Source organism: Hippopotamus amphibius, chromosome 1, assembly GCF_030028045.1.
Source record: "Hippopotamus amphibius kiboko isolate mHipAmp2 chromosome 1, mHipAmp2.hap2, whole genome shotgun sequence".
In the NCBI taxonomy this organism is placed as follows: Eukaryota; Metazoa; Chordata; class Mammalia; order Artiodactyla; family Hippopotamidae; genus Hippopotamus; species Hippopotamus amphibius.
The window spans coordinates 188,505,529-188,531,379 of record NC_080186.1 but is presented as its reverse complement, the minus strand read 5'-3'; the positions used below and the strand labels follow the sequence as shown (position 1 = coordinate 188,531,379).

The following is a 25,851-nucleotide window of genomic DNA, read 5'->3' as shown; positions in this document are numbered from 1 at the left end:
TGATACCAGCACATAGACAGACAGACAGCAACAGAACCAAATAGAGATCCCAGAAGTAAACCCTAGCATATACAGTCAAATGATCTTTAACAAGGGTGCCAGGACTGCAGAATGGGAAAAGATAGTCTCATCAGTAAATGGTACTGGGAAAACTGTATGTCCACTTGCAGTTGAGTGAAGATGAACCCTTATTTTATACCTGTACAAAGTTAACTGAAAATGGATTAAAGACCTAAATATAAGATGTGAAACTATAAAACTTCTAGAAGAAATCATAGGGGAAAACATAATGACATTGAAATGGGCAATGATTTCTTGGATATGGCACCAAAAGCACAGGCAACAAAAGCACAAATACATACACAAAATACTACATCAAATTTAAAAACTTCTGCACAGCAAAGGAAGCAGTCAACAGAGTGAAAAAGCAACCTACAGCAGAGGAGAAAAATTTGCAAATCTTATATCAGATAAGGGGTTAATATCCAGAATATATAAAGAATTCCTGTGGCAATAACAAAAACCCAAATATCTCAATTAAAAAAATGTGCAAAGGACTTAAATACAGATTTCTCTAAAGAGATAAACAAATGGCCAATAAGCATATGAAAAGATGCTCAGTATCACTAATCATCAGAAAAACGCAGATTGAAACCACACAACCATTAGGATGGTCACTATCAAAAAACAACACAAAGCAACCCAGAAAATAATGGGTGTTGGCAAGGATGTGAAGAATTTGGACCCCTTGTGCACTATTGGTAAATTGGGACAGCCACTATGGAAAATAGCATGGAGATTCTTCAAAAAACTAAAAATAGAACTCTAGTAATGATCCAGCAATTCAGCTTCTGTATATATCCAAAAGAATGGAACAGGATCTTGAAGAAATATTTGCACACCTACATGCATTTCAGCATTATTCACAATAGTCCAGAGATGGAAACAACCTACATGTCCATCATCAGGTGACTGGATTAAGAAAATGTGCCATGTACACAAAATGAATATTCTTCAGCATTAAAAAAGAAGAAAATCCTGTCAAAATCTGCAATGTGGATGAACTTTGATGACATTATGTTAGGTGAAATAAGCCAATCACAAAAAGACAAATACTGTATAATTCCACTTATGTGAGGTATGTAGATTAATCAAATTCATAGAGACAGGAAATAGGATGTTGGTTGCCATGGGCTGATGGGAGGGAGAAACAGAGAGTTGGTCATTAGGTACATAGTCATGCAAGATGAGAAAGTTCTAGAGATCTGTTGTACAACATTGTGAATATAGTTAACAATATCATACTATGCACTTCAGAGGATAAATTTATGAGGTTTTTTACCACAACTTTTTAAAAAGTGAGAGGAGACTCCATGTTTTTTTCTGATTTTTCTTTAATACTGACATTCCAAACTCTTTGCTGCAATGTGTTCTTTAAAATATATTTTAAAGCAATAATTTTTATTTTGATAGAAAGTTCCATAATTTGTGAATGTATTTCTGAGCAAGACCTTTGCATAAATTATAAATATCCAACAGAAATGCATAAATAAGAAGATATACATATATGTTTCTAGTTATTTTAGATAATAAGATTATGTAATAATTCTTATAAAGTAGCCACTGATATCATTGATTTGGGGAATTTAATGTCTCTGAAATCCCTAGCCTGTGATAAATTCAATTTCTTTTTTTTTTAATTTTAATTTATTTATTTAGGCTGTGTTGGATCTTCATTGCTGTGCTCAGGCTTTCTCTAGTTGTGGCAAGTGCAGGCTTCCCATTGCAGTGGCTTCTCTTGTTGAGGAGCATGGGCTCTAGGGGTGTGGGCTTCAGTAGTTGTGGCACTCAGGTTCAATAGTTGCGGTTCACAGGCTTCGTTGCTACCCAACGTGTGGAATCTTCCCAGACCAGGGATGGATCCCTTGTCCCCTGCATTGGCAGGCAGATTCTTAACCACTGTGCCACCAGGGAAACCCCAATAAATTCAATTTCTAAAAATACTGTTAGCTTTTATAAGCATTTTTCCCTTACTAAATTTAAGTGAGCTTTTGGATTTGTCTTTTTATCCCACATCTCTTTAAAACTCTAAGGAAGCTTGAATTGATGCCTTTTTCTTTTCTCTCTGCAGGTTTTCCTGTAGTAGATAGACACATCAAAATAAGCATTCCACTGAATTTTTTATTCAGAAAAAATGCCATTGTAGCTTCTAAGTATTTAAAGGGTGTTCCAGTAGCCAACATCTTTATACACCTGATCTTTCTATCCATTCTTGTCTTTATATTTTATATCAAAGGCAGCTTTGAAGGGCATAGGAAGCCACAAAATAGAAAAGTAAGTTCTTTGGCATGAAAGCAGGGAGAGACAGACCATGAAATGTTTTTGTCTTGGTGGCAGACGGTGGGTACTGGATGGGGAGGATAGCAGGGGATTTATAATCTCACTTTATGTATGTTTTTATGTGTAACTATGTGTCAGCCTTAGGAAATAAAATTAATGAAGTAAAGATAATTTAATTACCTTTTCTGCTTCCTTTTTGAGCATTAAAAGTTAGCACTGTTGAGCCCTCATGCAAAAAACACACAGTGAAAAGTGAAATCTTGGTTGAAAGTATCCAAAACAATCATAAGAACCTTTGAGAGAAAGGGACTACAGCTACACAGAATACCGAGTAATATCTTAAAACAAAAGTCAGCGAATGTTTTCTGTAAAGGGCCAGATAGTAAAATGTTTAGGCATTCAGGGCCATACAGTCTCTTGTTACAACTCTGCCATCACAGCTTGAAAGGATCTGTAGACAATATGTAAAGGAATGAATGTGGTGGTTTTTCCATAAAACTTTATTTACAAAAACAGGCAGTGGGCTGATTTTGTTCTCCAGGCCAAAGTTTGCAGACATTTGCCTTAGAATTTCAATTGTATCACCAAAATCACCATCTTAAAAATAAAAGTCAGGTGAATTCAATTCCCTGCTCCACAATGTGAAAAAGCTGATTATCTCCAAAGTACTTTCTGGAAACTGACATTCTGACGGTTCGTGAAAGTTGACTCTGGAATCTGTCCTGGTAGAGCACATAATGCCTAGCAAGAGTATAGCTGGTGCCCTTTGGACCAGCAAGTTAAAAATACTGTGAAATGTACCCTTTTATTTCATAGAACTGTTATCATGACCGTTAGGGGGTTACGTTCTCAGAGATCATCTGCAAAGGAGAAATGCAAAAGGTCCCAGTACTCTGCAGTGCTGGCAGCGCACGGCTGTTAAGAAACCTCATTTGCAAAGAGTAATGTCATGTATTAATCTAAACTGGGAAAACCACACACTCAGCTCTGCCTTTGGCCCAGCTGAACTACATTGCTTAGGTAGCAGGCTGTTCAGCAGGTGCTTCTTTACAAAGAAGACGATGGTATCAGAAAAGCCAGTATATTCTTGGAGTCTTTTTCAGTTTTTCAGTATTTCATGTTTCTCATCTTCCCCTATGAACTGATCCATGTCTAGCTTATTACCGAGTCTTTTCAGATCTAATGCTATTTTGTTTGTTTGTTTTGTTTTGATAATTCCTAGTATAAGCCCTCATCACCTCGATTAACAACTAGTGCATTTTCCTGGCTAATCTCTCTTTCTATGAAATCCATCTCTCCTAAGTATACTCTACATGTAGCAGTCAGCATCCTCCACTTCAGTGCTTGCATCGATCCTTTCTTCTTTAAAAACTTGTTTTGGCTAACCTCCCATTATATAAAACCTATTCTGTGTCTCACAGAGTATAAGTTGAACCAGCATTCATTGTTTATGATTATCATGTAGATTTTTCCCCTTGTTTTTGATGGGCTGGCTAACAGTCACAACGTTCATTAGAGAGAGGAAAAGACCAAAAGTTTATTTTTTTTTTCAATAAGAACTCTGCCCAGTGACATAAATGGAGCCTCCATAATAGCTCTCTATAATTTAATATTTGCTTTGATTATGATCCTGTTTTACATGTATAAGTGAACACAACTAAACCAAACTTCTCAGGAATAAATTGATATCCTAAAAAACAAGGGTAATGAATTATATATTATATATATCACTAGGGACTGGCATCTCTTAATTTAATAACCTTTGAAATTGCTTGAAGATAAATTAAGATCTCTACATGATTCAATGACAAGAAGTCTTTAGTGGTATGGCCCTGATGATCCCTTTTCTCTAATGACAAACTGATAAATTAGTGTTATTATTTATGTAACAACCTCTCTGAGTTTAATATGATCAGTTCCTCAGAGTCCCATTAATACTGAAAGAACAGGTAGGATCAGATTTTCACAGCACGGAGTAAGAAATCTTTGAGAAAGAGCTGCTGAGAATAAAATGGTCTTGTATCCTCTAAAAGTTGGCTGCAAACAAAATAAAACACTTCTATTTACTATTTCCTATTTGTTACAGACATTTATTATATAGATATTATTTTATCCATAAGGAATCTTTGAGTGGCTAGTATGGGAGATGTGTCAAAAAACTTATACGGCTTTCATTCATTCACTTAACTGGAATATCTAAAGGAAAGTCACTCTTGAGGTAGTATTTGATCCAGTGAATCAAACATGTTACCAACATCTATTCCCTTTCCTTCACTCTTTCTGCTTTCCATGGTGATAGCTTCATCCCAAGGCTGCAGATTTTTGTGGCACTACATGGTGTCCTGTACACTTCCACTTGCAGTGAGTGCTTCTTTCCTGGTACTTCTCTTAATGAAAAGAAAAAAACAAGTTTGTTTCACCCTCTTTATACATATATATATACATATATATGTGTATATATATATATATATACACATCTTTATTGGAGTATAATTGCTTTACAATGTTGTGCTAGTTTCTGCTGTACAACAAAGTGGGTCAGCTATGTGTGTATATATATCCCCATAACTCCTCCCCCTTGAGTCCCCTCCTACCCTCCCCCTCCCACCCCTCCAGGTCATCACAAAGGACCGAGCTTATCTCCCTGTGTATCTGTGTATGCAGCAGCTTCCCACCAGCTATCTATTGTAGTGTATATATGTGAATGCTACTCTCTCACTACGTCCAGCCGCCCCTCCCCTCCCCGTATTCTCTAGTCCATTCTCCATATCTGTGTCTTTACTCCTGCTCTGCCACTAGGTTCATCAGTACCATTTTTCTTGATTTCTTATATATGCATTGGCATATGGTATTTGTTTTTCTCTTTCTGACTTATTCACTCTGTATGACAGTCTCTAGGTCCATCCACCTCACTACAAAGAACTCAATTTCATTCCTTCTTATTGCTGAGTAATATTTCATAATATATATGTACCGCATCTTCTTTATCCATTCATGTGTTGATGGACATTTAGGTTATTTCCATGTCCTGGCTATTGTAAATGAACATTGTGGTACATGTATCTTCTTGAATTATGGTTTTCTCAGGATATATGCCCAGGAGTGGGATTACTGGATGTTATGGTGGTTCTATTTTTAGTTTTTTAAGGAATCGCCATACTGTTTTCCATAGTGGCTGTACCAATTTACATTCCCACCAACAGTGCAGGAGGGTTCTCTTTTCTCCACACCCTCTCCTAGATTTTTTGATGATGGTCATTCTGACCTATGTGAGGTAATACCTTATTGTGGTTTTGATTTGCATTTTTCTAATGATTAGTGATGTTGAGCATCTTTTCATGTGTTTGTTGGCGATCTGTATGTCTCCTTTGGAGAAATGTCCATTTAGGTCTTCGGCCCATTTTTGGATGGGGTTGTTTGTTTTTTTGATATTGAGCTGCATGAGCTGTTTGTATATTTTGGAGATTAATCCTTCGTCCATTGCTTCAGTGGCAAATATTTTCTCCCATTCTGAGGGTTGTATTCTTGTCTTGTTTATGGTTTCTTTTGCTGTACAAAAGCTTTTAAGTTTCATTAGGTCCCATTTATTTATTTTTGTTTTTATTTCCATTACTCTAGGAGGTGGGTCAAAAAGGATCTTACTGTCATTTATATCATAGAGTATTCTGCTTATATTTTCCTCTAAGAGTTTTATAGTGTCTGACCTTACATTTAGGTCTTTAATCTATTTTGAGTTTATTTTTGTGTATGGTGTTAGGGGCGTATTCTGATTTCATTCCTTTGCATATAGCTGTCCAGTTTTCCCAGCACTACTTATTGAAAGAGGCTGTCTTTTCTCCACTGTATATTCTTGCCTCCTTTGTAAAAGATAAGGTGACCATATGCGCATGGCTTTATCTCTGGGCTTTCTATCCCATTCCACTGATCTATATTTCTGTTCTTGTGCCAGTATCATACTGTCTTGATGACTGTAGCTTTGCAGTATAATCTGAAGTCAGGTAGCTTGATCCCTCCAGTTCCATTTTTCCTTCTCAAGATTGCTATGGCTATTCGGGATCTTTTCTATTTCCATACAAATTGTAAAATTTTTTGTTCTAGTTTTGTGGAAAATGCCATTGGTAATTTGATAGGGATTGCATTGATTCTGTAGATTGCTTTGGGTAGTATAGTCATTTTCACAGTGTTGATTCTTCCAATCCAAGAATGTGGTATCTCTCTCCACCTGTTTGTATCTTTGATTTCTTTCACCAGTGTCTTTTAGTTTGTTACAGGTCTTTTGCCTCCTTAGGTAGGTTTATTTCTAGGTATTTTATTCTTTTTGTTGCAGTGGTAAATATGAGTATTTCCTTAATTTCTCTTTCTGATTTTTCATTGCTAGTGTATAGGAATGCAAGAGATTTCTGTGCATTAATTTTGTATCCTGCTACTTTACCAAATTCTTCGATTAGCTCTAGTAGTTTTCTGGTAGCATCTTTAGGATTTTCTATATATAGTATCATTTCATCTGTAAACAGTGACAGTTTTACTTCTTTTCCAATTTGGATTCCTTTTATTTCTTTTTCTTCTCTGATTGCTGTGGCTAAAACTTCCAAAACTATGTTGAATAATAGTCGTGAGAGTGGGCACCCTTTTGTTCCTTATCTTAGAGGAAATGCTTTCAGTTTTTCACCATTGAGAATGATATTGGCTCTGGGTTTGTTGTATATGGCTTTTATTATGTTGTGGTAGGTACCCTCTGTGCCCTCTTTCTAGAGAGTTTTTACCATAAATGGGTGTTGAATTTTGTCAAAAGCCTTTTCTGCATCTACTGAGATTATCATATGGTTTTTATCCTTCAGTTTGTTAATATGGTGTATCACATTGATTGATTTGCCTATATTGAAGAATCCTTGCATTCCTGGGATAAACCCCACTTGATCATGGTGTATGAGTGTGCTGTTGGATTCTGTTTGCTAGTATTTTGTTGAGGATTTTTGCCTCTTTGTTCATCAGTTATATTGGCCTGTAATTTTATTTTTTGTGTGACATCTTTGTTTGGTTTTGGTATCAGGGTGATGGTGGCCTCATAGAATGACTGGGAGTTTTCCTCCCTCTGCTATGTTTTGGAAGAGTTTGAGAAGGATAGGTGTTAGCTCTTCTCTAAATGTTTGATTGAATACTCCTGTGAAGCCATCTGGCCCTGGGCTTTTGTTTGTTGGAAGATTTTTAATCACAGTTTCAATCAGTGCTCATGATTGGTCTGTTCATATTTTCTATTTCTTCCTGGTTCAGTCTTAGAAGTTGTACTTTTCTAAGAATTTGTCCCTTTCTTCCAGGTTTTCCATTTTATTGGCATATAATTGTTTGTAGTAGTTTCTCATGATCCTTTGTATTTCTGCAGGGTCAGTTGTTACTTCTCCTTTTTCATTTCTAATTCTGTTGATTTGAGTCTTCTCCCTTTTTTTCCTGATGAGTCTGGCTAATGGTTTATCAATTTTGTTTATATTCTCAAAGAGCCAGCTTTTAGTTTTATTGATCTTTGCTATTGTTTCCTTCATTTATTTCTCATTTATTTCTGATGTTGTCTTTATGATTTCTTTTCTTTGGCTCGCTTTGGGTTTTTTTGTTCTTTCTCTAATTGCTTTAGGTGTAACGTTAGGTTTTTATTTGAGATTTTTTTTTGTTTCTTGAGGTAGGATTGTATTGCTATAAACTTCCCTCTTAGAACTGCTTTTGCTGCATCCCATAGGTTTTGGATCATTGTATTTTCATTGTCGTTTGTCTCTAGGTATTTTTTTGATTTCCTCTTTGATTTCTTCAGTGATCTCTTGGTTATTTAGTAGCATGTTGTTTAGCCTCCATGTGTTTCTATTTTTTACAGTTTTTTTTTTTTTCCTGTAATTGATATCTAGTCTCATACTGTTGTGGTCAGAAAAGATGCTTGATATGATTTCAGTTTTCTTAAATTTACCAAGGCTTGAATTGTGACCCAAGATGTGATCTGTCCTGGAGAATGTTCTGTGTGCACTTGAGAAGAAGGTGTATTCTGTTGTTTTTGGATGGAATGTCCTATAAATATCACTTATGTTCATCTGGTCTAATGTATCATTTGAAGCTAATGTTTATTTTTTTCTGTTTGGATGATCTGTCCATTGGTGTAAATGAGGTGTTAATGTCCCCTACTCTTAATGTGTTACTATTTATTTCCCCTTTTATGGCTGTTAGCATTTACCTTATGTATTGAGGTGCTCCTATGCTGGGTGCATAAATATTTACAATTGTTATATCTTCTTCTTGGGTTGATCCCTTGATCATTATGTAGTGTCCTTCCTTGTCTCTTGTAATGGTCTTTATTTTAAAGTCTGTTTTGTCTGATGCAAGTATTGCTACTCGAGCTTTCTTTTGATTTCCATTTCTATGGAATATCTTTTTTCATCCCCTCACTTTCAATCTGTATGTGTCCTTAGATCTGAAGTGTCTCTTGTAGTGACCTGTAGCACATATACAGGTCTTGGTTTTGTATCCATTCAGCCAGTCTGTGTCTTTTGGTTGAAGCATTTAATCCATTCACATTTAAGGTAATTATCAATATGTATGTTTCTGTTACCACTTGTTAATTTTGGGTTTTTTTGGTAGGTCCTTTTCTTTTCTTGTGTTTCCCACTTAGAGAAGTTCCTTCAGCATTTGTCTTAAAGCTGCTTTGGTAGTGCTGAATTCTCTTAGCTTTTGTTTGTCTGTAATGCTTTTGATTTCTCTGTGAAATTTGAATGAGAGCCTTGCTGAGTAGAGCATTCTTGGTTGTAGGTTTTTCCCTTTCATCACTTTAAATATATCCTGCCACTCCCTTCTGGCCTGCGGAGTTTTTGCTGAAAAGTCAGCTCTTAACCTTATGGGGATTCCCTTGTATGTTATTTATTGCTTTTCCCTTGCTGCTTTTAGTGTTTTTTCTTCATATTTAATTTTTGATAGTTAGATTAATATGTGTCTGAGCATGTTTCTCTTTGGGTTTATCCTGTATGGGACTCTCTGTGCTTCCTGGATTTGATTTACTATTTCCTTTCTCTTGTTAGGGAAGTTTTTGACTATAATCTCTTCAAATATTTTCTCAGACCCTTTCTTTTTTTCTTCTTCTTCTGAGACCCCTATAATTCAAATGTTGGTGTGTTTAATGTTGTCCCAGAGGTTTCTGAGACTGTCCTCTATTCTTTACATTCTTTTTTCCTTATTCTGTTCCATGGCAGTTATTTCCATCATTCTGTCTTCCAGCTCACTTATCTGTTCTTCTGCCTCAGTTATGCTGCTATTGATTCCTTCTAGAGTATATTGAATTTCAGTTATTGTGTTGTTCATCACTGTTTGTTTGCCATTTAGTTCTTCTAGGTCTTTGTTAAACATTTCTTGTATTTTCTCCATTCTGTATCCGTGATTTTGGATCATCTTTACTATCATTACTCTGAATTTTTTTCAGGTAAACTGCCTATCTCCTCTTTATTTGTTTGATCTTGTGGGGTTTTACCTTGCTTCTTTGAAGATCTGCTGCATATTTCTCTGTCTACTCATTTTGTGCTTGGGCTCTCCTCTCTGCAGGCTGCAGGATCTGCAGGATCATAGTTCCTCTTATTTCTGTTGTCTGTCCCTACTGGGTGAGGTTTGTCCAGTGGCTTGTGTAGGCTTCCTGGTGGGGGCGACTGGTGCCTATGTTCTGGTCGGTAGGGCTGGATCTTGTCCCTCTGCTGGGCAGGGCTGCTTCTGGTGTTGTGTTGGGGTGTCTGTGGGCTTAGTATGGCTTTAGGCAGCCTGTCTGCTAATGGGTGGGGTTGTGTTCCTGTCTTGCTAGTTGTTTGGCGTGAGGTGTCCATCACTGGAGCTTGCTGGCCCTGGGGTGAAGCTGGGTCTTAGTGTTGGCACAGAAACCTCTGGGAGAGTTCTCACCAATTAATATTCCATGCCCCAGGAGTTTTCTTTCACCCTTTAAAGATTCTCCTTGTATCTCAAAGGTCTGAATTAAACCATGTGCCTATCCCTGAGCCAGTCACTGGGAAATGAACTCTACTGATTGGGTTAAGCAAATCCAGGATCACCCTTACTGTTGAAGGGAGGTAAATACTTTTCAAAATGGGAGAAGTGCAGTCTCCTAAAGGAAATTTAGGTGTGTAAAGGAAAATTGATGTTGTGTGACAACCAGTCCCCACTACAACTCTTCCTCATTTTATATGCAAAATAACTTAAACAAAAATAATAAGTTGTAGTAGCATTTATTGTACCATGTGCTAGGCATTTGCTTAGTGCTTTAGATACATTTTAGTCTTCAAAATCATCTTGAGAACTAAAAGGAATTAATCCTTATATTTTAAAGATGTTTAGAGAGATTAAACAACTTACCCCAGGTCACATAGGTAATCAGACCTAAATCAGTGTGATTTCAATATCCATGTTCTTTTTACCATGTGATGCTATCTCATTAGTAAACTAAAATTTGGCTATAAAAACATTCTAAGAATTGTCTTAGAAATTCATCACTGGTGAAGAATTCTAGAAAATAATCCATCCTGTCTTGGTTTAATGTGCAGAATACCCATAGAGAAATATGCCTTGGTAAAATAGAGTAACAAAAGGGGAGTTATTATCTTATTTCACACATTTTTGAACACCACCATCTTACTACAGTGGTCAGGGTACTCTAGGCTACATGATACACACATACATATACAAACATGTATACACGTGCTACGTATATGATTGCTGTATATATCACACATTCTAAGAGGTTCTTTAAATTGGCACAGTGAAAATGACAAAAGAATGAGTTCAAAGAAGCAGACCCTGTCGTCTATAGTAACTTCACAGTGAATACTAAAGATCCTGTCATCTGATGTCAGTCTCCAGTTCTTCTTCACTAAATGTTAGCAATCAAGTATAGTCCCTATGGGAATGTTCCTGGCCCAGTCTGAATTATTTTCTTGGTATCCTAGCTTTTGTCTCATAATCTGTCCTTTGGATAGTTTATTTTTTGCTTCAGGGTCCTTAATGACTGCACTTGCTCAAGGCTTAGGCTTTTAGTACTGAATCATAATTATTTAATTTTTTACTGAAGGCCTTGCTTCTCGACAGTGTTCTGCAAGAAGCTGACTAGGGCTGTGGAATGGTGCAGCTCTGCTCCTTAAGATCACTCTGTCTGTGGCTTGAATAAATATAAATTGGAAATAAATTTAAAATTTACTTTAATGATTTAATGATTTAAAGCAAGAAATTTCTCTAAGGCAGAAATATTGTTGGATTAACTAAAAGACAGTTAGATAGCCCTTTGTCTGTATCTTTGGTGTCACAGTATTCTGAAATAGCTGTATCTAACTATACCTTCCTAGTACTTTATCTTTATTGACTTGGCATCACTTTTCAGCCAATTTTTAATGCTATTTAAGTGTTATCTTTTCTTTGTTTATTAATATAGTGTGCATTTGTTGGTTTACCATCTTATCTGCTAAGGATTGTTTCTTTCCTTGCAAATTATTTTTTTAGATGATGCAGTTTGTAAGGCAGTGGTGTTACAGAAGCATCTATCAAGATGAGCTCAGAGTCTTAAATGTATTATGGCATCTGTCAGGTGCCATTGATAAGAGATGTAATGTCATCCTTTTCTAAACATTATTTTAACATTTAACAAGTACTTGAAAATCATAGTTCTAACCATTGGAGAGGGGCTAAGGAAGAAATGTTTAAAATTAATAAAAAATTTAATGGTAAATTGCCCTCATGGGTAGCTTATAAGCTACAAGAAGAAAGAGATAGATATACATTATTTACTCATACATTCAAGAATACTTATTGACATATTATTACATGCTAGACATCCTGTGGTGGGTGCTGAAATTAGCATACTGAAAAACAGAGGCATAATTCTCTTCACAGGGTTTACAGCTGGGCCAGGGGTTGGGAGTATAAGGAGAATTATGTGAAAGTCTAAATTTAAAAAGAGCAGGAGGCAGAAGGAAAAATGCTGAATGTGAGCTAATTTTGGAAAGAAATAATATTAGGATTCCCCAGAACACTGGGGTTATGTCGTATGCTTCTTTAATCAAATTCCAGAAAAGACTTTTTCATTTCAAAGTTATTCCGTAGCTTAAACAAAATGCTCTGGTTTCAAGACCAGAAAAGTGCATTTTTTCTAACTAGGCCAATGTATTTCTAACAAAATGATTAATATATGTGAATATTGGTCCAGGAAGTAACTTGAATTAAATATTTATTTCAAGTCTATTTTAATAGACATTTTTTTGTACCTATTAAAGTTGAGAAGTAAGGGGTTAATTTTGCTGTTTACTATCGCGTTTAGTGGTTTTTTGGGGGTTTTTTTTGTTTTTTTGGTTTTTTTTGGAAAATTAAGTCAAGCTTGATAGAAACTATTTCAGTAATGTTCATAGGAATTAACTTGATATTCTCTTTAAAAGAACAGAAAAAAAAATTACCTGACAACATTGATTATTTTTAAAGCATATATCTTATTGATTTTGTAAATAGTCCACCTAAATTTGTATAATACTTGATTTGTAAATAGGAGAAGAGATTAGAAAAAGAGAACTTTCTAAGGAGAATTAAGCAGGTGTTTATTTTCTAGGTATTCTCATTAAAGAAAAAGCCATTAACTCTTCACTTCTAGAGTCCTTTTATTTAAGGAGGCCTAGATCCCTGGTAAAGAGGATCAATATCACCAGGAAATGACAGTTAAAATGTTAATCCCGCTTGCAGAATTCTGGCTTAATATCTGAGGGCCTAATAGAAAGAGGAAGTAGGAATGACTGTTTATAGAGAACATTCATTCTAATATACTTTAACTTTGTTTTGTTTAATAATACAATACATTACACTATATATTAATAAGGAAAAGTAATCCAGCCATAGCCTCAAATACCATGCTGTTAGTGAATGCAGTCTAAGGCTACCCTACTTAATACGGTCGTCACTGTTCATAAGTGGCTCTTGAGCTCTTGAGTTGTTGAAATTTGTCTAGTGCTTCTAAAAAAGTAAATTTTGAATTTCATTTAATTTTAAATGATTTAAATTTAAAAATTTAATTTCTAATAACATGATTCAGTTACTGGAAAAGTTTAAGTATGTTTGGAATAACCTAGGTATATGAATCTACTTTTTTAACTGTGAATTTGATGAAACCTAAATACAGATCAAGTATTTCAGGTGGAAATTTGCATCTAAATTGACAGGTCCCTTAAATATAAAATATACTACATATTTTAAAGACTTAGGATGATAAAATTTAAAATACGTCCACCATAATTTTGTAATGATACATGTTGATTTAATAATATTTTATATATGTTGGGCTAAAGAAAAAACATTATTTCACTTTCACCTTTATATTGTTGTTATGTTTTTCAATGTGGCTACTGGTATATTTAAAATTACTGTGTGGCTTGCATTACATTTTTTGGACCATGCTGGTTTAAGGAGTTTCTCTAAGACATCACTGAAATCCATTTGATGCACAAAAATGCAATCTGGCTCAGCAACTAAATCTTATCAAAATCATAGCTTTTTTTTTTCCTGTCTGAGTGATGTTGTTAATAATCTCAATTTTTTAAGAAATCACTGAATCTGATAACTAATTTGATATCATTTACTTTAGCTCATTATAATCTTTTATTTGGTATTAGAGACAATAAAATTTCTCAGAAAATTTTAGCCAGGCAAATTGGTGACAAATTGTGACCTCAGAAAAACTATGACTTTGAATATTATGTGTGAATCACTTAAAGTGCTTAAACTGCATCTAAGAAAATTCATGTCAACTTTCTAATAAGATGTGTTCTTTTCATATTTTCTTTTATCCTCACCTTAAATGAAATTGGCAAGAATGATGATTTTTGTTCTGTCAGCTATCTCTAATAGGTGGTAAATATGACTTTCATCACGATCTTGTCTCATTGTTCATCTGTCAATTCTTCTAGGAGGTGATTTTCTCTCCTTTCTGAGAAAGAAGAAGGATGAAATAAAACTCAAACAATTAGTGAAATTTTCATTAGATGCTGCTTCTGGTATGGCCTATCTTGAGAGTAAAAACTGTATACACAGGTAAGAAGAATATTTTAAAAACATTTCCAGTTTTTTGATTAGGATATTAGAAAACTGATATGTTTGCTGTCGTAAAGCACTGAACTTCTTTCACAAAACATGTATTTTCTTGTTGGTTTTCGTATTTCGTGTGAAAGCATTCTTGATAGTTGCTTACTTAGTTTACAGAAACACTTGTTTTCTATCTTCCTGAGGTAAGTACACTTCGTTAGACAATGACTTACTAATTAAAATTTGTTTTATTATAATCACGAATACCATAATGATAAGATGTACTACAAGTTAGTCATATAAGCAGTTAGAGACTTATAGCCAAATAAGATTGTTTCATGTGTTACTTATTCTCCTTTTTTAAAGAAATTACTTATAAAGTTATAGACGATCCTAATAGTAAAACAATTCATGACAGTGAATTTGGCCAAGGATAAAATATCTTAGCACACTAGTTATTTCAAAGGAGATTTTAACAAACTTTCTCTAATTATATTAATAACAGCAACTTGGTCTTAATGCTTTACAGATTGTGGTTTTAATTGCTTGTAGCTGAAAATATTCTTTTTTTGCTAAATGTGAATACAAATTAAGATCTCTTGCTGAATTCATGTCAGATCCTAAATATGGCTAAGTGTATATAAGCAAAATAAAGTGGGGAATTTGATGCAGTTTTTATTTGCTGGAAACAGCACATGATACTGTTTAACTTGGGGAGGGTTCACTGTCAGATTGAACATTGTGGACTTTAAGCTGACTGGCTATTGAGGTATTTTTTCTCATATGTGTTTCATTATGCCGCCTTTTACTTAATATTTTGGTGAGGTTGTACAACTTAGAATTGAAGCCTAACAAAGTTGTATTCACCTAAAATATATGTTTATTTGATCTCAATGAATATTTTTGACTTAATTTCCCCCCCAAAATTTTGCTTAGTATTCAGTTTTATTCTGAAACTAAAATTATGGCTTATGTTTCAAACATGGTTCGTCACATGTTTTAAAATATATTTCAGTAGGGATACTATTTTTCTGGGAATTAAGACAGCTAAAACTGAGCTACTGTCATATTCCTGTTTTACTTTCTATGAATATAGACTATATTTACTTTTGATGAATGTAAATCAAATCACATTGTAATAGATATTTGTAAAGGCTTTAAAAAATTGATTTTGGACAAGAATTGCATTATCAATAATTTCATTACTTTATGTTAAAAGTAATATTGCCGAGAAAAACCTGGCCTCTGTTCACCAATGTCGAATAAAAATACGGAGACAGAGCTTTGGAGGAGTAGAAGGGAATAGCTATATTACTTTGCCAGGCAAAGGGGGAACACAGTGCCTAGCGCCTCAAGAACCGTGCCCCCTCCCTGGGGAATAAGGAGAGGTCTTGTAGTAGGGGCTCGTGGTCCGGGTGTGTGATAAGGATCAAGGCAGTAACAGTCCTGCATTCTTCTGATGGGCTGGGGGTGAGCTAAGTAGGAGTCAGCATCATCAGCCTTCAGGTCCAACTGGTCTGGGGTCTACCTGCTTGTGGGCAGCATACCATCGTTAATCATTGACTTCTCGCACCTGGAGAGGGTTTCAACTTCTGCAAAATAGCTCAAAGGTATTGTTGTGTATATTGTTGCTGCGGAAACAGGACCTGCCCCAAGGCTGCTCGTGACTGTTTCTCCCAGGTCTCGCACATCCCCTCCTGTCACTAATTAGCAACTGCTTGAATCTGCCCACTGGAACTCAGGGAAGGTCATGGAGGCTGAATGAAGGCTATTTTCCTATAATCAAAGAAATAAGGGACACAGAAAGGCTTTGTGCCCAGGAGCCCCACAGGGCCCTGCTCGGTATCAGTAACAGTAAAGGATTTTGCCCTTTACTTAGAGGAAACCTATAATTTTGATTGCTCAGGTGTTAAAGCTACTTTGGGTATCAAAATCTGTTCTGCAGTTTTTCACTCTGTCTCAGATTTTTTTTTTTTTTTAACTGTTGGGCAATCTGTGGCTTTAAACCATAATAAATACACATTATTGAGACTTTTTTTGTCAGTTATCAGTAACCATCTTTAATTTCTGGTGTGTTGTGGTTGAAGGAACTGTCGTTTCAATTTCTTGCTGCTTTTTAGTGATTGCTTTTCTTGTAAATGAATGACAGTATTTTTTTTAAGTGCCTCTGTCATCAGAATTGAAACCATTCTAAACTACCAATGGCAGTTAGCTTTTAAAAAATTTACCCCACTTACAAAATCATAACATTATCTGCTGTAATTTTATTTTCCCATTTTGTTTTTTAAGAATTTTCATGCATTTACAAATTTTTCAAAATCAACCGTGCTTGACTATATATCCTAGAAGGTTGTACGTAGTCCTGTACTGTTTGTCTGTGGGGAAGGTTCCTGATTGAACATCTTGAACAGTGTTGCTGAAAGCAGGTTTGACAAATAACTTTCAGTGCCAGCTTTCAGTGATTGTTAGTGGCTGTCTGTGTTGTGCTGAGAAGGATTCCAGGATCAGTGACAAAGGGTCCAGAGATCGATTAGTCACCTCTGTCAGGGTGCTGACAAGCGTTAACACAAAACCCCCAAATCTGTCATCTGTTGCATAGGATATTTTCTGTCCTTATTTTCATAAATACATTTTTGATATGATTTTCCTTACTAGCTATATTATAGCAACAATATAGTATTTTTCTATAATCACTTCCACTGATACCTTCTAAACTATCTGCTATTCTTATTTCTCTCATTAATCATGATTACTGAATGAATTTTATGGTATCTCTAGCCAGTGGTCTTTTGTTCTTCTTCATACTTAATGTAAATGCTCTTTTGGATGAATTCAGTTTTTTTCTTTTCACTTTAGTACCTCACCAATACGTGACTCTGTATTGAGAAAGTAAATCATTCTTTGTGTTGAATGGAAGTGCCTTTGTTTTTTATGGAAGTGACTTGTGCTATAGAACTGTGTTGCTCTGTGTCATTCTATGGAAATATTTCTGTGGTAGCAGTAGTAATTGCAATAGAGGTTTAACTGATTTATATTTAATAGATATATTCAAGATGTTATGCATTTTTCTCCTAAGAAATTTCATATATATATTTATATGGTATAAATATAATGTAAATATATAAGTACAATATATAGTATACACTACAGTGAAAAATATTTTTCCTCATTGGAAAAATTTCTAGTGAGGTATTTCAAAATTTACTTAGTTTCTAAAACATGATTGAAAGTTTCCTTTCGTTTTTCAAGTAATGAAGAAAGGCACCAAGCCCCATTCTTGACATCCCAAAATATATGCGTATCTATGAATTCTAAAGTCTTTGTCCTACAAATCAAAGCAAAAAAATTTAAACATGCTTTAAATTTTATATGAACTTATAAATTTCATCCTGTTCACTGATTAGAAGTCACTGAAATTCAGAACTTGAAAATATTTCTAATGGTATCTCCCCAAAATAGTATCTTAACTTTTGGGGGTTGCATTCTCTTTCCTTAGCTTTGTTTTATTGTTTTGATTACTGTGAGAAGAGCAGAGCAGTGTTTCATTATAGATAAACAAGTATGACAGCTATAAAATGGAAAGAAGTAATTGCCTAAAGAAATGGCCTGCTTTTGGAAAATGTTCTTGTTGCAATTTCCATCTCACTTCCAGGAGTGTTCTCTTGATACACGAAATTTCTAATTGAAACTATTTCTCTTTATAGTTTGAGAGTGTTGGATATTTTGTGTTTCAGTTTAGTTTTAATCAACCCCATTTTCTTTATAATTATTCTATAAGCCAATGTGAAATTTTCTTTCCTACTTGTACTTCATACAAATATTTGAAGTACACTGATAAGCTACTGAGGGGTGTTTACTTACAATGGCATGTTATTAGATTGTTAGGTGTCACTCTAGAAAAAGTATTAAACCTGATTGTACTTGATGTTAAGTGGATTGAGTGTTGACATTATACCAGATTTTAAATGGTAACAGTGTTTATAGTTTTATTGCTGATGAGGTCTACTGCAAGATTTATTTTTGAGTTTATTTTTAAAAGTCGGTTTTGTACCATCTTCTTTGTCCATGGAAAGTAAAGGGAGGATAGATTCTTGATTGCCATGTATTTGAGTTAAAGACCATAATCTATTGGGAGTTTTGGAAGCATTTCTTAATTTCATGGTATTGTGTGTCATTGTCAATACCGGGAAAGGTGTTTTAGGAGAGGTAGTATAGAATATGATTTGTTTTTCTATTTTAAATCTTGTACTGATTCCTCTTCATTTTTGATTACTGTACCACAATGATATTTCTTTGTTATGGAGTAAGATTAACAACTCAACAAATTAAAGTATATAAGTCTGCAAATATTTTATTGTTTATTAAAGGTTTTACTTATCCATTGAGAACAATGCTATTTCTGGTACTTCACAAACGTGAACATTAGCCTGTTCTGTGCCAGGGTGATAGCAACATGAGAATCATGGTCACTGCCTTCAGACGGATGTAACAGAAAATAATAATAATGCAAAGAGATAATCAGTGTAGTGACTGTGTATAAAATACCACGGGAGTAATATCAGGATGGTCTCATGTGACCTGTCAGTATGGGAGCTATGGTGGGGAATAATCAGGGAAAGTTTTGCAGAGGATGCTGTTTGAGTGAGACTTGTATCATTGAATAGAAGGGGAAAGAATATTCCAGCTGAAGCAAAGTTGAAAGCAAAGTTATGTTTTTCACAAGAAGGCATGACTTAATCATGGAACTACAAAGAGTTCAATATTATCAAAATGGGAAGTCCAAAGAACATTGGGCTAAACCAAAAGAACAGGGTCTTTCTTACCAAGGGTCGTGTATACCATTTAATTTGGCTAAACTTGGGAATATCTAGCCATACATTCAGATAATTTTGACACAGTTAAAAGTCTTTGGTTTTTAACTGGAAAAGGAAAGTAATTTGAACAAATTTACAAAACCTTGAAACAGTGTATAATCTCGTGAAAAGGTGTAGGTATGGGACCAATTTTATTTTTAAGTTTCATTGGAAAAACAATTTAAGAAAGCCAACATTGCCCAGAAAGGAACAGTATTACATTTCACTTAAATATGTTCCAGGAGAAGATTATTTCATCCAGTGATTTCTGCTAAGGCTTAGGCATGTGTACTTTTTAAGATAAATGTAAGATGTTGCTTCTATCTTATTTTTGTTTTTTGTGATTTCATATTTTATGAAGCTGAAGATTTGATGTATTGATCATTTACATTTTTTCTCTTTCTTGAGAGTTTTTCTTTATTTTTTAAATGCAACTGATTACCTAGCATCTGAGTTCTTCCTAAGCTTTGAATGTGCTGGGAAATTATTCTTGTGCTTAATGCATCTTCATATTCTTTAATGTTTTTGAACCCTTCATCTTTTCTGTCTCATGATCCACCATATATCTAATAGAAGGGATCTTAAAATCACTTTACAGATTAAGTAATTGAGGGCCAGAAAGATTAAGTGAAGGTCACCTAGAGAATCAGTGGCAGGGCCACTGTTAGGTCTTAGATGTGCTGACTTCATTCTGACACATCCCCATTCCCATGTTTTATTCTGTCTCAAGTATTCATGATCCTAACAGCTGACATTTATCTATTACTTACTGAGTACCAGGCATTATGCTAATTAAGTGCTTTAGATGCTATATATGAGAATGCAAGCTTCAAGAGGGCAATAATTTTTACCAATATTGTTTACTTTGGGATTCTAAAAGCCTAGAACAGTGTCTGGCACTTAAAGGTGAATGAGTGAATCCTCAAGGCAATGGTAGGTACTATTGTTAGGCCCCTCGTAACCTGAGGAGACGTGGTTAGGGAGGTTGAGTATCTTGCCCAAGATCATATTAAGAGAAAGTGGCAGACCCAGGATGTGGATCCCAGCGCTCTGGTTTGAGAGCCCCCATTCTAAATCACTACACTGGACTCGGCTGCTTTCCACAAGAAATGCATCTTCTGACCAATGAGGCGATTCAGGGCAAAAGGTGGTGTTTGGAGTGATGGTTCAGCTTATAATCAACATCTGGACTCTATGATCATGAGTAAAAACAGAAGAGGATGCTGAAGCCTGTGAAATGTTATTTTAGAAAGACATACAAAGGTGTTTTTTGTTGCTTTTTTTTTTTTCATTCAAGAGGGTATTAAATCATTTATTGATTACACATGATAATGGATGATACACAAGCTTCATTCCCATCTGTAACTTTATCTGGTACCATAATTCAATTTAGATATATTGCATAGGATGTGCCAACAATCATAATATTAATAACCAAAAAAATTCTGTGACTTTGCTTGGGTGACCCTTTTAAAGGTGAACTCCAGGTCACAACACAGTAACTGTCAGTTCAACTACACCACGGTTTCTGAAGACAATAGCTTCTCCATCAAAGCAGGTTGTAAATAAATTTCAAATGGAACCTGGCATCACCCTGAAGGAATTCTAACTTCACACTGTTGGGGTAATTTACCAAAATGGCTTCAGAGTAGACTAACTTTACACAGCACGTTTAAAAAAAGACACATTTATTCAGCGTCATGATCAGACTTTACATTTAGCAATCAACAGCATGGGTGCAAAAAAAAAAAAAAATCTACATTAAAACCCTTTGTTGGAATGCTTTACACTTTCCACAGAACAGAAACTAAAATAACCTGTTATACAATTAGTCACAAATACAGTCCTTGAGTTTTTTTTGCCCATACACATGAGTATTGTCTAAAACATGTCTTCTTTGTAGCAGCTAGGCCCTGCCACCACTGTGCTTGGCTGAGTTCACAAATCTGTTGTAACCTGTAGCTTCCCTGTCACTTCTCTGGCTCTCCTCTCCTGCTAAGCTTTGTTTCCTGGCAGTAATTAAAACCTTCTGCCGCTGCCATAGCTACTGCTGCTGCTGGAACCGCCATAGCCACCTTGGTTTCGTGGTTTGGCAAAGTATTGGTCTCCACCGCCATAGGGGCCAGAACTTCTGCCTCCAAAGTTCCCTCCTTTCATGGGTCCAAAATTTGAAGATTGATTGTTGTAATTGCCAAAATCATTGTAGCTTCCACCACCTCCAAAATTGCTTCCATCATTACCAAATCCATTATAGCCATCCCCACTGCCACCATATCCACCACCACCGTGGCTGCCACCAAAGCCACCTCGACCACTGAAGTTTCCTCCACGACCAAAGTTGTCATTCCCACCAAAACCACCTCCACGACCACCACCAAAGTTTCCAGAACCACTTCGACCTCTCTGACTCGATGAAGCACTAGCCATCTCTTGCTTAGATAGGGCTTTCCTTACTTCACAGTTGTGGCCATTCACAGTGTGGTATTTCTGAATGACAGTCTTGTCTACAGAGTCATGGTCATCAAAAGTTATGAAAGCAAAGCCTCTCTTTTTGCCACTGCCTCGGTCAGTCATGATTTCAATCACTTCAATTTTCCCATACTGTTCAAAATAATCTCTTAAGTGATGTTCCTCAGTGTCTTCTTTAATGCCACTGACAAAAATCTTTTTCACAGTTAAGTGGGCACCAGGTCTTTGAGAATCTTCTCTTGAGATGGCTCTCTTTGGTTCCACAACTCTTCCATCCACCTTGTGTGGCCTTGCATTCATGGCCGCATCCACCTCCTCCACAGTGGCATAGGTGACACACCCGAAGTCTCTGGAGTGCTTCGTGTTTGGATCCCTCATTACCACACAGTCTGTGAGCGTTCCCCATTGCTCAAAATGGCTCCTCAGACTCTCATCAGTTGTTTCAAAGCTCAAACCTCCGATGAAGAGCTTCCGCAGCTGTTCGGGCTCTTTGGGAGACTCTGACTTGGACATGACGGCAGTGGAGGGGGGAGACGTCAACGATGCTTACTCCTTTTTTGTTGCTTTTAATGAACAGTTGCTGAAATGCAGCAGTTTTGTTATTGCTTGTCCATTTAATTAGAGCTTGAAATTTTTTTTTCATTTTTTATACTCTATTGTATTGATACCCCCTTCTGCTTTATCTGTTAATTAAAAACACAGGATTAGCATAAAAATGTGATAATCTCAGTTAGTTGACTAAGCATTTATGCCTGATTTTCTTGTTCTAACATTTGATTACAATTTTGAATATATTAAGCTGTACTTTTATTTTTAGCTTCTAAACCAGTTTTACTACAGTACAAAGAGGAATGCTCAATAATTTTAAATGCCTGAAAAATATATGGTCCTCCTCTAGTTTAACCTTTTTTTTTTTTCCTAGTGCAGTTTGGTATTCATAAGCACACCTTTCTGAAAATTATTTATCCTGGTACTTTGTTCAGTGTCAGAATTTCCTATCTCTGGTTTCATTCATTTTAATTAAAGGATTTTTTCCTAAAGTCACATGTATGTTTCCAGGAATGAAAAAGGAGGCCTTCTCTTATAGTGGGATCAATTAACACGTTGGCTTGAGTTAATGTACCAGAGTATCTAACTGCCTTCTTAGAAAACAGAAATGAGGGATTTGGGGTAAAGGGTCAGAGAACAGATGCGTTTTGATCTATGGTTACTGGTAGGAAAGATGCAGCATATGTAGGATACTGTTCAGGAATTCAGCTCAGTCCAGTAAACAGAATGAAAGTCCTTGAGGGTGAGAAGAGAGGGGAAGAAGGGAATAGGAGTACATGAGCACTGTTTCATGGCTTAGTCAGGGCTAGCCTTGTCTTATGTTACATAGAAATGATAGAGGAAAATTGGCCTATACCTCATTCTCTATTATTTCTGACTTTTATTCACTTAATTACATTAAGTACATATCTGGTTCAGAATGTCTAAAGCAATCTTTTACATTAACAAATACAAATGTTTAGGTTACCATTTTCTCTTAGGGCCTGTTTGATTACAAAGAACAGAAAATGCTTAAGCTAATTTAAGCAATAGGAAATTTATTAGAAGAAAATAGAGTTATCTCAGTGAACTCAAAAGACAGAAAGTTCAGCCAGCTTTGGGAGGCATTGGGATTAGGAACTGGGAAACAGTCAGGAAGCAAAGCAGCATCTCTTTCTGTTTACTTTCTGTGTTCACTTGGTCTTTCATTATTTCTTCTTGCTATGTTGCTACTTCATTTCCTTCTTGCTCTGAAGACTGCATTACTCTGCCCCATCTGCAAAGGTCCCTCAGGTGACATGCGAGTCACAACTTTCCAAGCCTGCATCTGCAGATAATTAAGTAGTCTTTGAGGTCTAATTTCAAATTCTTGACAGAAAGAATTATATTAGGTGTCTACACCTGTTTTAATCAATAACATGGCTAGACAGGGAAAAGTGGGCAGGAGGACTGTTACATAGATTTACAGGAGCCAATTACTGTGTGTGAGGGGATAATTCTCAGAGGATGGGACATGTGCTGAGCAGGCTCCCTAAAAGATGGCTACCACATATTCACTGAGTGCTTCCTATTTGGCCAGTACATTCATTATCTTATTTAGTCCTCATATTTCTATGATCATTTATCTCTATTTTACAGTAGAAAAAAATTGAGCCATCCAAGTAACGTGTCCAATGTCATACAGCTGGTGAGTAGAAGATCCGAGTCTAGATCAAATGAATGACAAAGCCTGTGAAACTAAGCAAAACACTTAAGCTATGTGTTACATATACTTTGCAGTTTCTTCCCTTTTGTGCATGTGATCAGCCATGTGGACATCTCTCATATGAAGCAAACCTTAAAACCATTTAATAAATGCTGATTCAGAGAAAGCCTCATTGTAGGCATAAGAGAATCCTTTACAGGTCTTAACTCCATGTTTTCCTAGGATGATTCATCCCCACACAGTTCCATGGTGAAGGGCTGGTGGGTTTACTCCCTCCTGCGGGTGGTCCATGCAGTCTCCTTGAATCCTAGCTCTCACCACATTTGTACAACAGACAAGAGATTAAGCCCAGAACCATGGAGTTGGGTTCATGATTACCCCAGGGATTTGGCTAACCATTGGTTGAATTTAGGTTCCAAAGTAACACCTGATTTATGCTAGAGTAGCTAGCTTTTCCTAATTAGTCTTGGTCAAATAGAAATTCTGGCTTCTGAGGAATCCATCAGAACACAGATGACGTAGAAACAAGCTTAACTTCTCGCTTGCTTTTTTGGGGTTTTTTTTTGTTTGTTTCCTACTCTCTGGCCTCCAAGGCAAGATCAGAGCAATCAACATATAGAACTGGAGAACTCAAGCCCGAGCCATTTACTGGGCATTGACTCACCTCACTAATATTGAGAATTACTAGGGGTTTTGTCCAATTATTATCTTTAAATATATATATTTTTTATTTGATAAAATGCAAAAGCACAGTGAGAAGCCCTTTTCATTCCCAAGTTTCCATTTTCACGTGTCTCTTTGCCAGTCAGCCTCCCTCTGCACTGCCAACTCTAACAGCCCGGAAGCCTAGTGTTTGCAGAGCTGTTTAACAGCTTCAGCACAGTGGTTAAGACCACAGATTTGGCACTGGGACATCAGCTGTGTGAGTTTACACCCTTCCCCTGCCCCCATGTTGGCATTCCCTATAACTTTTACCCTGTTTTATTTTTCATCAGTCCTTATCATGACCTGACATTTATTTTATTTATATCTACATATGCATCTATGTGTGTATAAATATATGTATATCGCAGTGGTACATATAGACATAGACATAAATAAATAAAATACTGGTTTACTTATTTCTGCTTCAACTAGAATATAAGCTCCATGAGGATATTGGCTTTATCTTGTTCATTCTTTGATACAGAGAACAGTTACCCACATCTAGTTTTGGTGCTCAGTAAAAGTCTGTTGAATGGATGAATGAATGAAGTTACCGACTATACTCTGTCTCTTCCAATATAAAGTGAAGATAACAATGTTCTTTCTGACGCACTGATTTGGGTTAGCCAGGGCAAGCCTACTTGAGTAGGAAAGGAATATTTCCAGACTCTCCAATAAGAAATATCCCCACCACATTTCAAGAGGATCACAACTTAGGAGGAAGAGACCACTCATGTCCATACCATTGTAAGATTAGATTCAGTTGTCTATTTAGCCAAGGATACAGAAACTTTTCAGAAAAAGATGGCCACGTAAAGCAAAAGCAAATACAGGATATCTCAGTTCACTTGACCATGGTTCCCAGAGTTTCTAATGGTGACACTGTCTGCTCATTTTCTTGCTAATGCTGTAATGTGGAGCTTATAATACTATTCACAGAGTACTTATTATGGGAAGTTACCAGGAAAGGCATAATAAACAAGGGTAAGGTTGTTATGCAGTTATAAGTCAGTGTCTTCTCCATTGATAAGAGTTTTTAGAGATTTAGTCATCCCTCTCTTCTTGGTATAGAGAGGAAGACACCCTTACAAATGGAAATTTCCCTTACAAAAGGGTAAATGCTCAGTTTTCAGAGCCTCTCCTGTGTCTGCTCAAATAATCAGCTCAAAATAATCCTTAAGCCTAAAAGGCATA

The 25,851-nt window shown here is 35.9% G+C and overlaps 2 protein-coding genes across 11 annotated transcripts in view; one reads left to right on the top strand and one right to left on the bottom strand.

Annotated features, from left to right (window-relative positions):
• FER (FER tyrosine kinase) overlaps window positions 1–25,851 on the top strand; it is a 460,601-nt gene that overhangs the window by 329,751 nt on the left and 104,999 nt on the right. For all 10 annotated transcript variants that reach the window (XM_057737769.1, XM_057737780.1, XM_057737781.1 and 7 more), the window contains one exon: window positions 14,283–14,406. In XM_057737769.1, coding sequence (XP_057593752.1) covers window positions 14,283–14,406 — 124 coding nt within the window. The remainder of the gene's footprint in view (window positions 1–14,282; window positions 14,407–25,851) is intronic.
• Window positions 20,571–22,251, bottom strand: LOC130854987 (heterogeneous nuclear ribonucleoprotein A1-like). Its single transcript, XM_057737808.1, has one exon. The coding sequence runs from the start codon at window positions 22,230–22,232 to the stop codon at window positions 21,270–21,272; it is 963 nt and encodes a 320-aa protein (XP_057593791.1). The 5' UTR covers window positions 22,233–22,251; the 3' UTR covers window positions 20,571–21,269.

Bases quoted from the DNA above. Each gene is read 5' to 3' on its own strand.
- LOC130854987 (XM_057737808.1), bottom strand. From the start codon at position 22,232: ATGTCCAAGTCAGAGTCTCCCAAAGAGCCCGAACAGCTGCGGAAGCTC.